Source organism: Heliangelus exortis, chromosome 7 (genome assembly GCF_036169615.1).
Source record: "Heliangelus exortis chromosome 7, bHelExo1.hap1, whole genome shotgun sequence".
Taxonomy (NCBI): Eukaryota; Metazoa; Chordata; class Aves; order Apodiformes; family Trochilidae; genus Heliangelus; species Heliangelus exortis.
Window position 1 is genome coordinate 33,090,647 of NC_092428.1, and position 13,121 is coordinate 33,103,767.

At 46.4% G+C, this 13,121-nt stretch overlaps 1 protein-coding gene across 2 annotated transcripts in view; it reads left to right on the forward strand.

Annotated features, from left to right (window-relative positions):
- PTPRE (protein tyrosine phosphatase receptor type E) overlaps positions 1–13,121 on the forward strand; it is a 74,673-nt gene that overhangs the window by 51,366 nt on the left and 10,186 nt on the right. For both annotated transcript variants that reach the window (XM_071749679.1, XM_071749680.1), the window contains 8 exons: positions 891–1,027; positions 5,691–5,781; positions 6,294–6,370; positions 6,494–6,530; positions 7,333–7,430; positions 8,524–8,643; positions 9,575–9,735; positions 12,750–12,885. In XM_071749679.1, coding sequence (XP_071605780.1) covers positions 891–1,027; positions 5,691–5,781; positions 6,294–6,370; positions 6,494–6,530; positions 7,333–7,430; positions 8,524–8,643; positions 9,575–9,735; positions 12,750–12,885 — 857 coding nt within the window. The remainder of the gene's footprint in view (positions 1–890; positions 1,028–5,690; positions 5,782–6,293; positions 6,371–6,493; positions 6,531–7,332; positions 7,431–8,523; positions 8,644–9,574; positions 9,736–12,749; positions 12,886–13,121) is intronic.

Below are 13,121 nucleotides of genomic sequence, written 5' to 3' on the forward strand. Positions count from 1 at the left end.
CCCTGCAGGGGGACTGAAGAGAGGTTTGACAAATGTGGTGGCAGTCAAAGTCAAACCCCTTAATAGAGGCTTTGGCTTCCTCTTGGGTCAGTTTCTGTGCACAGGAGCCCTGGGAAGTGTGGTTTGGAGATCCCTGTGGTGTCCCTGAGTGATGCCCTTGGGCCACGAGTGGTTTGTGCCAGCACCAGGCTCAGTTGGGGAGTGGAGATGATGAGTGGGGTGTAGGGAACTGCTCTGCCCTCCTGGTTGCCTTCAGGTGGAAATAAAACTTGTCTTGGAAATAAAACACTAGACAGTGTTCTTAGCATGGAATTACAGACTCCCAGATTGGGTTGGGTTCATCCAGACCCAACCCCTGCCATGGTCAGGGACACCTCCCCCAGCCCAGGGTGCTCCAAGCCCCATCCAACCTGGGCTGAGACACTGCCAGGGATGGGGCAGCCACAGCTTCTCTGGGAAACCTGGGACTCAGCACCCTCACATCATCATTATTATTATTGTTATTATTATTATTATCATGATTTCCCCTCCAGAAGTGAATTGAGCCAGCAGCATCTCTGGTGGTAAATGGTAAAAGCTCTCCCTGTCCCCAGCTCTTTGTCAACAAAAGGAACCTTCTCTTTTTTTAAATGAAACTTGGTCACTTTTTATACAGAAACCATTCATTTTAACAGTAGTGGGTCTACTTAATCTATTGCATTCCCAGGCAAGCTACTTGGTTCTTATTTGATTTAACTTGGGTTCTTATTTCATTTAAATCAGCTTTGTCACCCATTGAAGTCTTGTATGAGAAATAAAGTGTTGGCATCTTACAGCATGAAAACTTCATTTGTAGCTGGGAACAGGTCATTCTCCAGTGCCTTGAACACATATTGTCCTTGTCCTGACAGAACAGCAACGAGTGATGCTGCTCAGCAGGTCTCCCTCAGGCCCAAAGAAGTATTTCCCAATCCCAGTAGAAAACCTGGAAGAGGAGATCCGGATGCGCTCGGCGGATGAAGGGAAACTCTTCCGGGAGGAGTTCAATGTGAGTGCTCAGGAGCTGCTGGGCAAGAAGGGGGGGGATGCAAACCAAAACACCTTGCAGAGATTAACAGGTCCTTTAGAAGTGTTTGGGATGTGGTGCTGGTGCTGGGGAGCCTTGGGAGGTGTGGAGGGAACATTCTGTTTGGATGTGCTCTGTCACCCTGTATTGGGAAAAAATGAGGAATATTAAGTGGCATCCCCATGTCACACAGCAGAACTGTGCTATGTAACCTCTCTGGCAGTTGTTAATGTTGGAAAAACATCTTTCAGTGTTGGTGTGGAAGCTGGAGGAGAGGAGAATTGAATATCAGTCTCTCTAGGATTGATTTCCTTGATTTTTCCGGAAACCTGGGTGTTTCACCTTTTGGGGAAGTACTTGAAGATGACAGTGCTACCCAGTGAGGTTTTATTTATTTTTATTTTTAAATATTTTTTTTTTTTTGTAATTTGACCTTTTGCTCTTCATTACCATCCCACAGCTTCCCTGTTAGCAGCACCCTGTGCCTGAGTGTGGTCATTTCCCCAGAGTATCTTTGGCTTTAAAGTTTTTCCTTTGAGACATTGCCTCAGTCAGGCAGGAGTTTTTATTTTCAGCCCATAAACAGAGCTCCACTCGTGTGTGGTCATGCAGCAGAATCTTACCCAGAGGCTCTGCTGAGCTGCAGCAGAGCTTGGTTTTTTGGGGGAGAAACCCAGCATGGTGAGGCTGCATCTGGGGAGCATTTTCCAGACTTTTTATTATTTCTCTTCACTTCCCTCCCCGGCAGGAGCAAGTTGCACAGAGCAGGAGCTTAAATGTCAAATCTGGAATTGTCAGAGGTGCTGCATGCCTTGATTAGACAGTCTGCTGAGTTCCCTGCTTAATTGGTAGCCTGTGGGAAAACTGCAATTTGTTTGATGATATATTTAAACCACATAATTTCTTTGCCTCATCAGAGAGGGGAGCACTGTGGTGATATTTATCCAAGTCGACAAAGTGAATTTGGAAACAAGATGTGTGCTGCTGAATTTTGTGTCCCCCCTCCCCCTAAACTCCCTCCCAGCTCATTCCTTCTGTGGTTAGGAGCAGAACAAACTGTCTATTTTTACTTTGAAAACCTGTTTTGCTTGGATCATTTTCTGCCCCGTGCTGTGAGCATGGGAGTTTGTCTGCACACAAATTCTGAGTTGGAAAACTGGGGTCCAGTCCCCAGAACTGAGCATTCAGAGCTGTGAGGGGCTCTGACTGATGGGGATGATGAAGTCTGTTTGATGCTTTATGGGTTGTTTGGTTTTGGTTTTTTTATTTCCCCTGCTGTATCTCCCATGGCTGCTTGTGTGGATATACGAGCTGTTTGCTCAAGCCTGGGAAGAAGGGAAAATCAGAGTGATTGATGATGGAGCTGGAAGCAGAGAACTCTGCTGGTGCAGAACTGGGAGGAAATGGGCTGAGAAATCCCAACCCTTCAACTTGAACATCCTTGTGATGGCCTCTGCTTCAGAGCATCCCCCAGCACCTGGAAGCCCTGACCTCAGCTCCATCCTCCCACCTCTCCCTGCCTCTCAAAGCTGGAGCTGCCAAATCCAGAGGTTTTTTGGCTGTTTCCAGAGCTGTGCCCTTAGCACAAGGGACTGGCTGGGAGCTGCTGTGCCCTGGGGAGCCCTGGGCTTGTAAAAGATGGGGATGGGCTGGGGGATCTCTGCCCATGGTGGGGTTTGCTTCTCACAGCCTGATCTAAGCTGTCAGGGCTGAGGCATCGTGGGGAACACAGATCAGGGGCTTATTGTGAATTTGAAAGAGATTTAAACCAAAAAAGGGGAGTCCCTGGAGCCAGTGCTGGCCAGGCACGTGCCCCAGCCAACCAGGTTAGATCCCAAGTGATTTGTGTGGTGAGAAGAAAACCAAAATAAATGTTCTCAGACAGAGACAGACAATGGAAAGAAAGGATATTTTATTTACATGCCTAATGCTGTACTTCAGTATTTTGGTTTTGTCCTGAAAGCCTAAATCCCCCTTAAAAGGTGCCTTGCACTTGTACACCAGCTGAAGGAGCCAAGGCCCATTCTACCCTCAGTTGCTTTGGTTTTTATTTCATTTCTTTGTGAGCAAAGAGCAGTAGGAAGAAGAATGTTTGCTTTCCTCACAGGAAAAAAAAGAGAAAAATATTTTTAAAAAACCCATTCATTTCTGTATGGTTCCTTCAAATAAGTCTGACCTCTGCTTACCATCTACCATGCAAGATGAGCTGGATGAGTTTGGGTGTTTGAAGTTCATGGTGGTTGTTTGAAGTTTTTGATGGGTAGTTTATTGCCTTCATTTTCAGGTTAATGTCTGGAAGCCTTCCTGTAACAATTTGCCTTTGAAATTTTTATTTTGACTTGATTAAGATGCCCCTGAGGTTCCTTCAGGAAGGAAAAAAAAAAAACCAAAAAAAACCCAGGAGAAACTGAGCTGATGCTGGGGTAGGTTGGGCCCTTTGGGGGCTTCAGTGAGATTTTAGGACTCCAGTGGTGACAAAGCTGTGGTGGCAGCAGATGACCCAGTGGCACCAGGACTCATCAGCCCCTCGTGACCCGTGGGGTGAGGGAGGGGATGTGATGAAGCATCCGTGGTGAATCACATCCTCCCCTCTGGAGATGGGTGACAGCAGTGACACGAGCCCTGTCCTGTCCCGGGGGACAACACCCACCCCAAACAGGGCAGCCTGACATTAGGGGTTTTTTGGGGAGGTGTCAGGTGCAGGGTAGGGAGAGAGATTTTGCAGGGATAAAAACTTTTCAGGCTTTTTTCACATGGAGATGCAGAACTTGTGTGACTGTTTACTGGGGATTTGTTGCCTGTTCTTTTGCATTTTGAAGAAAGCCTGTTTGAAGGGCTAATTATGTCCTCTGATGCAAAACAGGAACTAAGTTTCTGGCTTTTCTAATGTATTTTAATAAGCAAAACCATGGGCTTCACTCAAATAAGGAACTGAGCAGCTAAAAGCTGCTTTATTTTTCAACTCTTTCACCTTCTCTCTCCTTTCTTTTACTTGCATTCACAACTTTAATGTTCTAAACTAAGTAAAATAAATTAAAAACAGCCCAACCCACAAATACATGGTGCTGTTTCCTCTGTGGTGGTGGTGGTGGTGGTGGTGAAGTCCTCCCCTTCACCCCCTCCTTTTGTCTGATGTCACCCTGACAGGTCAGGGTGCTGGGACAGGGGGACTTCCAGCCCTGCTGGGCACTGAGGATCACAGCTTTGAGCTGTACACTCACTCACCAGCTTTTTCCCTTCCCCAGTGTGATTCAGAGAGGGCAGTGGGAGGCAGAGGATGGGTGGGAGGTGGTTGTGTGTTCCCAAACCACAGAGCTTTTATTTACTTGGGTGGGATCTGACACCCCAACCCTGGGGTTTAGGAGCTCGTTACAAAAAGCTTGATGAACCTGGGTTTGCTTTTCTGCCACTAGCAGAGAAAGGGCAGCTCAAAGAGCAAGGCAGGAGCCTCATGGCCTCTCTCTTGATGGGATGGTGCCTTCTGCTCACCCCCTGCCCTGGGCTCAGCCCCTTGGCCTCAGTGGTGCCATCTCAGCAGCTTCTGCACGGGGCTGGAGCTTCTCCTTGTGCACCTCTGTTGGGAAACTGTCTGGAAGAAAACAGACATGTGAGCAATCCTGACTCTTTAGCTTTAGGCCTTAAGACCCAGTTGCAAGGTTACTGAAAGATGAGCTATGGGAAAAAGATAAGGGAGCTGGCAGTAGAAAAGAAGAATAACAGGATAATGAGGTAGCCAGCAGAAGTTCTGTGAGAACAGAATTTGTGTCCAAGATACAGCCACCTGCAAGATATCATTATATAAACAAAGGCTCTATATAAAGCGAGTGTCCACTGTTAATAAACGACTTCACTTTAACCATATTGGTGACTGCGTGTCGTCCTTTAAGCCTCCGCGGATTTTCTTCCTACACACCTCCTTGTTTGCATCCTCACCCTCTTCCTCTCCATTTTTACCTTTTAATTGCTCTGCCAGACTGGTTGCTTGGGTTTTTGTTGTCTTCTGCTTTTTTTTTTTTTTTTTAAACTTGACTGATTTTAGCTGCAGCCTCAGACCCTGCTGAAGAGCAGCAGAATTTGCCTTGTGCTCGTGCAGCAAATTTCAGCATCAAAGAACTGGGATTTGTGTTTCCTTCCTTTCTGCCAGAGCTGGGTCCTGCAGGTCTCAGTGAGGTGTGGGACATTTCATGGTTTTAGCAGTGAGCTCTTGACAATCAAGCTCTGTTTCTATTATTGAACCAACTGGTGCTGCTCAAAGTAGCTCTGGGAGCAGTGTGGTTGGGTCGGGGTGCCCTGAATCACCACAGCAGATGGCAACTTCACCCAGTGCCTCCCAGTTTCACAACTTCCTAAGTAACTGCCATCTCTGCTGGAAAAAGGACTGTTTGGGGTTGTTTTTTTTTTTCTTTTTCTTTTTTGTTTTCCCCCCATAAAACTGCTGAACTGTTTTCTGTAGTGAAACCTGCCAGGATGTGGTTTCCCGTTTTAGAGGAGTGAAATTTATTGCCAGAGAAAAAAAGAAAAATAAAAAGATGTTTAATTTGTTGGCTGCGTGGCAAGATGTATAAATGCAGATATTCCCTGAACTGTGTGCAGTCAACAGTTATCTGTTTCCTAACACATTGAATTTTATTTTATTCTTTTTCAGTCACTGACATCTGGATATGTGCAGGGAACTTTTGAAATGGCAAATAAGGAAGAAAACAGGGAGAAAAACAGATACCCCAACATCCTGCCATGTAAGATGTTACCTTTTCTTTTCAACTGGATAATTAACTGTGGCACTGAATGTGCTGGTAGTAGTGTTGACTTGCTGAAAATAGGAACATAATGTAATTTCACTTGTCACAAAATGGTCTTTTCCCATTCTTTGTGTAAAACTGGGTTTGTTCTTGCATGTCTCTAAGCGTTGAGCATCTTCTGGTAGGTTTTTCTGTAGCTTTATCTGGGGGGTGAGGGGGTTCTGTCAAATTACAGCATGTCATGTGGGTATTTTAGTGCCTCAGATTGAGTTTGGGCAACCAAAAATGAAGTTTGGGCTTCCAGTATCAGGGAGCTGTAGTCCTGCTGACCTCCAGGTGTGGGAGCAGAGCAAGAACTTGGTGGAGAAAGGTTCTTGATGGCAACTCAAGCAATGTGGGAGGTGAATGGTTGGGGAAGTGTGTGCTTCTCCTGGCCTCCTGCTTGCAAGGGAGTCACAAGTTTCAGTCTGATTAATGTGCAAATGTGCTTGTGATGTGTTTTCTTCCAGATGATCATTCCAGAGTCATTCTGACCCAAATCGATGGAGTCCCACCCTCAGACTACATTAATGCCTCCTATATAGATGTAAGTTGACAGTTTGCCACTGTTGGCCAATCTGCTAACTTGGACTGTGAATTAAATAAGAATTTTTCTGCTAGCATTTGTTGGCCTTACATCCCTTACCTGCTCTGATATTTATTTCCACAGGGTTACCGAGAAAAGAATAAATTTATAGCTGCACAAGGTAATTTGTTCTCGTTTCTCTGCTCTCTGCCTCTCATTGCTGAACATATTTAATTTTAGAAGTGCTTTAAAGGTTATTCAGCTGCAGATGGTGGCCAAATATGAGGTGGGATTTAGAGGTTACAGTTAAAGAGAAATGAAAGTGAGTGTGAGGTAACCTGCTGCCTTTAGACCCACAGATGCTGCTTTGAGCAAAGAGAATCATCCTTCCCCTCCACCCCCACTTTGCTTCTTGGTTTGGTTTTGGGTTTTTTTTTTTTTGCTTGTTTGTTTCAATCTGCCTACTGAGGGTTTAAAAATTGTCTCCTGATAATGCAGTCTCTTGGTAGAGTAATTGGCATTTTCACAGGGATTCTTGTGCTGTACTTAGACTTAAGTTGTGTTAACTTTGCTTTGTGTCTGAGGCCATGGTGCTTCCCCAGCCCTTCAGAAAATCCTCCTGCCCTGCACCCTCTGATCAGCAGCTCTTGGAGGGTTGTTCAGTGTGGTCCTTGGAGCTCAGCATGGGGCAGGTCCAAGGCCAGGCTGGATGGGGCTTGGAGCAACCTGGGCTGGTGGGAGGTGTCCCTGCCATGGCAGGGGGTTGGGACTTCATGATGATCCCTTCCAACCCAAAGTATTCTATGACTTTGTGAAAGAAAGTATGACTTATTAATTATTTTTTGAGAGAATTAAGTGTTGTATCCCAAGCCTGAGGGGTCTGTAGTAAGCACAGCTCTGTGTGGGCACCCAGTGTGGGGGGGTGGGGTTGTTGGTGCTGGTCCCCATCACCCCTCCTGAGTGACACTGTGCTCTGTCTGCAGGACCAAAGCAAGAAACAGTCAATGATTTCTGGAGGATGATCTGGGAGCAGAAGTCAGCTGTTATTGTCATGTTAACCAATCTGAAAGAAAGGAAAGAGGTGAAGAGCTTTAGGTTTGCTCTGGGATGTCTCTGTGAGGGTGTTCTCCAAAAGCACCCGTGGCTGCTCTGTGTCTGGCCAGTCACCACTTTCTTATCCAGTCCTTGTTAGCACAGCTACATCTCTGTTCATAAATGGAGTTTGCATTCCCAGAATGCCAATTCAAACGTGTAAATCCCCAGGGGAAAAAAAAATTCTGGCAGCTAATTTAGTCCTGTCCCCAGCCCAAACCAATTCTTGTGCCTGTGGTTTGATCTCTGCATAAGGCTGTGTTTGCTGGGTGAGTTGAGTTAAAAATCAGGTTAAAAACTTGATTCATTTTTCTGAGAGTGAGCTTTCAAAATTCCTTCTGGCATATGCACATAACAGCTCAGAACCCAGCACCTCTTTCTCAGCAGAGTGAGGCTGTTCCCTCCTGCTACCCCCTTGCTCCTCCTGCGTGTCTCACTCCTCCCGGGGTGTCAGACAAGAGGCATGGAACATGGAACTTCACACCTGCTTCAGAGGCTTGAGAAGCTGAGTTAAAGCAGTGAAGAAATGTGCTATCAGAAATTTTTGTTTCTTTTCTTTTTCCCCCTTGGGGACAGTTGGCCACACTGAACGTTCTGCATCCTTATTTGAAATACACATAAATTCCTTGAGAATTTATAGCTGAGAAACAAAACTGGTTGCCCGGGTGGCTGTGGGAGTGAGGAGAGGGAGGAGGTAGAAGCCACCCTCTGCCCTGAGAGCCTGGCTTTTCTTTTCCTGTTAAATCTGGGTGTTCCTGATGTCTCCAAATGAGGACTGCCTTGCATTTCTTCCTGACAACACCTAAAGTTTTAAATTTAAGAGTCAAGACATCACAGTCCCTACTGTTAGTCACCCCCTAACAAACCAAACAAGAGCTGGTGAGGTCTGGCTGGGTTACAAAACAGCTTCAGAGCTGTTCTCACCTTTTCTGCTTAAATTTAAGGGCTGAAAGCTCTAGCAAAGTGTTGAAGTGGTGTCGTGCTTCTGTCCGCTGCTTTGTGGTAACCTCACCGTGTTATGTGTGACCACATCTGAACGACAGCAGACTCAGTGCTATAAAATTCACTGTGTGTTTGCACAGGAAAAATGTCACCAGTATTGGCCTGACCAAGGGTGCTGGACCTATGGAAATATCCGGGTGTCAGTGGAGGATTGCATCGTGCTGGTGGACTACACCATCCGCAAGTTCTGTGTGCAGTCTGTGAGTAACAAGAGTCCTTCCTCCCACCCCTTGGGAGGGTGCTGAGCCCCTGGCCCAGCTTTCCCAGAGAAACCCATCCCTGGCAGTGTCTCAGCCCAGGTTGGATGGAGCTTGGAGCACCCTGGGCTGTGGGAGGTGTCCCTGACCATGGAAGGGGTTGGGACTGGATGGGCTTTAAGGTCCTTCCAACCCAAGCCAGGCTGGGATGCTGTGGTGATCCCTGCTGAGTGTGTGTTGAGATGGGGTTGGTTCTCCACTGGTGGAGACCAGGGAGCCTCACAAAACCACTTGGCTTTCTCCAGTTTGTAAGGAAATGGCCTTCACCCTGGCAAGCAGCCTCCAAGCTGGTGAGACAGAGCTCCTGCCTCACCTTGAGGACAGGTTGTGGTTAGTGAGTGCAGGTGGAATGATGCTGAGCTTTGCTCTAGTTGCTTCTGTAGTATCTTCTCTTTGGTTCCTGAAGAGTAGGTCAGGTTAGGAACCCACCAGTGGTTGGCCAGCAGTGGTGCAGCCCTTCTTTTATTTTTCATGCATGATATGGCAAAAGCTGGCACGTGGCATCTCACAGGGATGTGGATCCTGAATGTTTGGGGTGCATTTTGTGAGTTTCATCTGAGGCTGCTAAAGGAAGTGTCATGAGGATTTTGTAAGATGCAGAGGGTTTGATTTGATCTGCTATTAACACAAATTGTGAGTCTTACTCTTTGTAATCCCATTTTGGGATTATTCCAGTTTTCACTGCAAAGCTGCACCTGAATAATATATTCTCCTCTGCGTTTGTATTTTACCTGCTCTGTAAACTCCTAATCCTTGAATGGGGCTCTGAGTGCTGCAGGAATTAAAGCTGTAAAGAACCAGAGCAGTTTGTTTGGAAAATGAAAATGCAGGGAAAATGAAGCCTCAGCCTCTGAGTCTCTGTGTTCCCCCACAGCTTCAGGATGGCTGTAAAGCTCCAAGGCTCGTCACGCAGCTCCACTTCACCAGCTGGCCTGACTTTGGGGTGCCTTTCACACCTATTGGGATGCTGAAATTCCTGAAAAAAGTCAAAACACTGAATCCTGCCCACGCTGGACCAATTGTGGTTCACTGTAGGTATGTGTGTGCTCTTCAAGTCTTTCTCCTAGCTTGACCTGGAGGTGTGATAACATTCAGCCTTGCTGGTTTGCTGTTCAGAGACACCAGAGTTTGTGTGTTTGTGTATTTATGTACATAAATATGTATTTATATATATAAAGGGCAATAATGTGTTAGGTTTTTTGACATGCCAGGGTAAACAGCTTTGAAAGGTCTGTCATTGCTGTCACTTTAATGCTCAAACAGAAGTTGTTGGTTTGTTTTGCTGGGGTTTTTTTTAACCATGAGCGATACCCAGTGTTTGGTATAAGTGTGTTCTTTGTCAGAAAAAAAGGCTTTTTAATGCAAATCTCTGGCCTTTGCCACTAAATGGCCCTCTGAGAATTCATCCCCCACTTCTCCCACAGTACAGTTGCACTTTGCCATGTAAATTGGCCTTTAAATGCTGAAAAAGTTTTGAAGAAAGCCTTGCATTGAAGAGACACAAGTGCTGCAATTTGAAAAATGTGCTGTGTGCCAGTGCAGAGCTCAGTCCCCTCCTTCAGCCACACAAAGTCCCTGCTATTAAAAGCTTCTGCTAAACTCTTTGAAATCTGTCATTAATGGCAGCACAAACAAACTATCATTGCTTTCTAAAAGAATAATTGCAACCTCCCCAGCAACTGTAACCTCCCAGATGAGCAAGAAGTATCTTTGCAGGAGCAATTGTCAGAGGGAGGAAAGGAAAGGAGAAGGATGGCAGCTTTGTCCTTCTGGGGATTGGTTTTAAGGAAGGGGTTGTGGATTCAAATGTTTTGCTTCTCTTTCTCTTGCTCATGTCAGACACCTAAAAATACTCCCCAAGAATCCTTGAAGGGTGGTAGTGCAAAGGAGCATGTTTGTCCTGACCAAGCCAGCTTTTTCCTTTCTTCATTTCCATCCAGACCTGGCTAGGATTCATCTTCTCTCCCAGGTGTCACACGTAGGAGGCTTAAAGAAATGCAAGAAACAGAAGAAAAAGAAGATTTTAGTCTCACATAGTCTTTCCTTTGAGAACCCCCCAATGTTTTTACAGCCTTTTGCCACGATCTGTTCTGTGGGGACTCGTCCTGGGCTTGAGCTTTGTTTTGCACCAAGAGGAATTTGTGCAGCTCGTTTAAACAGCAAAAAGTAGAGGGAAAAGAAAGGAAAACACACATTATCCTCCCCAAAAAAGCAGCAGAGATTTCAACATGGTGATCCAGTGGGATGCACACCCCTTGTGTGTGAGTGCTGGGAGTAAAGACCCCGAGGGGTGACACTGAATTTCCCGTTCAGGATGTGACACTATTGAATTGTTGAAAAAAGGAGGAAAGGGAAACTCATGGATAGTGAGTAACCATCCATTTTTAGTGAGCTCTTGCCAAATTGTCACTTGGTTCTTCTGAGCAAAAGCTGCTCAAGTTGGCATCTGCTGGAAGTTCAGAAAATGCTGATTGAGTGTTTGGAAGAACTGCAGCTGGGAGGCAAGGGGGGGAAATTTCTGTGAATTTGTTTGTTTGTCCAGAAGTTTTCAGAAGTGTGGGTTTTTTTGGTGAGCAGAAAGAAAAATTGAGGAGTAGCTGAGTGAGGGCTACACCCCAGGAGGTGAAGGATGGGTGAAATCAGGGAACTTCCAAAGGAAATGCCCAGGTTAGGGACGTTTCCAGCATGTGTCAAGAAGATGCAAGGATTGAGTTAAGTTCTGCTGGGAGGTGGCTGACCTTGGAACACTGGGAAAGAACAAGATGGGTAAAAAAGGGAATTGTACTTCCAGAGGGAGAGAAGTGAGAAAGAGAGGGACAAGCTGAGCATGGGGCTGGGTGGGTGACAGCTCAGGGGACTGAGCCTTGAAGGACAAGTGGGAATGGGAGCCAGGATGGTTCCAGGATGTATCAAGGAGAGGAAAATAGCTGTAAACTGAGAGTCAGGGACTTGGGATGGACTCATCCAGGTGGCAGGGGTCAAATATGAGTGAAAGGAAGCAAGAGGACAGGGAGTGTTGGCCATGGTGGGCTGGGAGCTGTGGTGGCCCTTGGGCAACAGCCACAGAGGGGCCAAGGGAACCAGTGGGCTGGGAGCACTGGGCTGGGTGAGGAGGGAGAGGAGGTGGTGATTAAATGGGAATGTGGAGGCAGAAGGTCACAGGGGGCTTGTTCACAGTGGAAAAGTTGCCTGGAGTTTTTTTTTGGTGGAAGGCCATGGTGCTGCCTGGGTCTGCTCATCATCATCATCCCTCTGGAGCAGGAGGGCTCAGAGGCTTTGGTTTCCTGTGACATTTGCAGTCAGAAGTGTGTGTGTACACATGAACTAAACTCTATTATGCATGCACTCATTTATTGTTTTTTTTTCCTGGGGTTATTTAAAGCCTCGTGTTTCCTGGCCAACAGTTGACCTGAACCTTTGGGCATTCTGGGATGGGGGGAGAGGTTTTTGTGGTGTTTCAGGAGGTGCTTGTGGACACTTCAGCAGTTGCTGGAGAAAGTTAAGCTAAGAGAAGGTTAAAGGAGAGCTGTGAGTGCCCAGCACAGGATGCCATGCCCTTTTCCTCTGAAAGGAAGAGCTGAAAGTCGCTGGAGTGGTGGCATTTCTAATGATCGTGCTCCCTCTCCTGGCTGGTGGAGGTGATTTAAAAACTCATCTGGTTTGGGCAGTGTGAGGAGGTGTAGAACTTATAACAGGTAACTCTGGCTCGTGACAGCAAGTTTCAAGTAAGCTAAAAATTATTTTAAAATATTTAAAATACCATCTCAGCCTGAATTATTAGAGGGCATCCAGCAGGTTGTTTTTTTTTCCAAGGGTTTTTTCTAGTGTAGCATTGATTTCATCATCTCTGAGCTGTTAAGAGGTGACTTTTTACCTTCAAAAAATTCAACCCCTTTTTTGCTGCTGTCACTCTAAAGGTGAAAACTGCACCTCCATCTCTCCCAGTATCTCGGTTGGGTGTAAACAGCACCAGCTCTGCTTCTGTCGCTGCTGTAGCAATTCCTAGCATTTAATTGAGCTTTTTGTTTTGTTGTTTTTTCCTGTCACAGTGCTGGTGTGGGTCGCACGGGCACCTTTATTGTGATAGATGCCATCATAGACATGATGCACGAGGAGCAGAAGGTTGATGTCTTTGAGTTTGTGTCCAGGATCCGTAACCAGCGTCCCCAGATGGTTCAGACTGATGTAAGTGGGGGGGAATCTGTTGAAAGGACAACTTTGGGGGCCCAAAGAAGAACATTCTTCTGGGTTTCCACTCTTTGATGTGCATCCCCACCACGTGTCCCCATTCTGTTGCACTCCTGGGGGGTTGGGAAATGGAAAAAGCCCAAGAGAAGGAGTTTAAGGGTTGGGGATGGAGTTAGAGGCAGGTTGGGGCTGTGAAGACCACCTGAAGGCAGCTTTAGGTTTCCCCATGCACA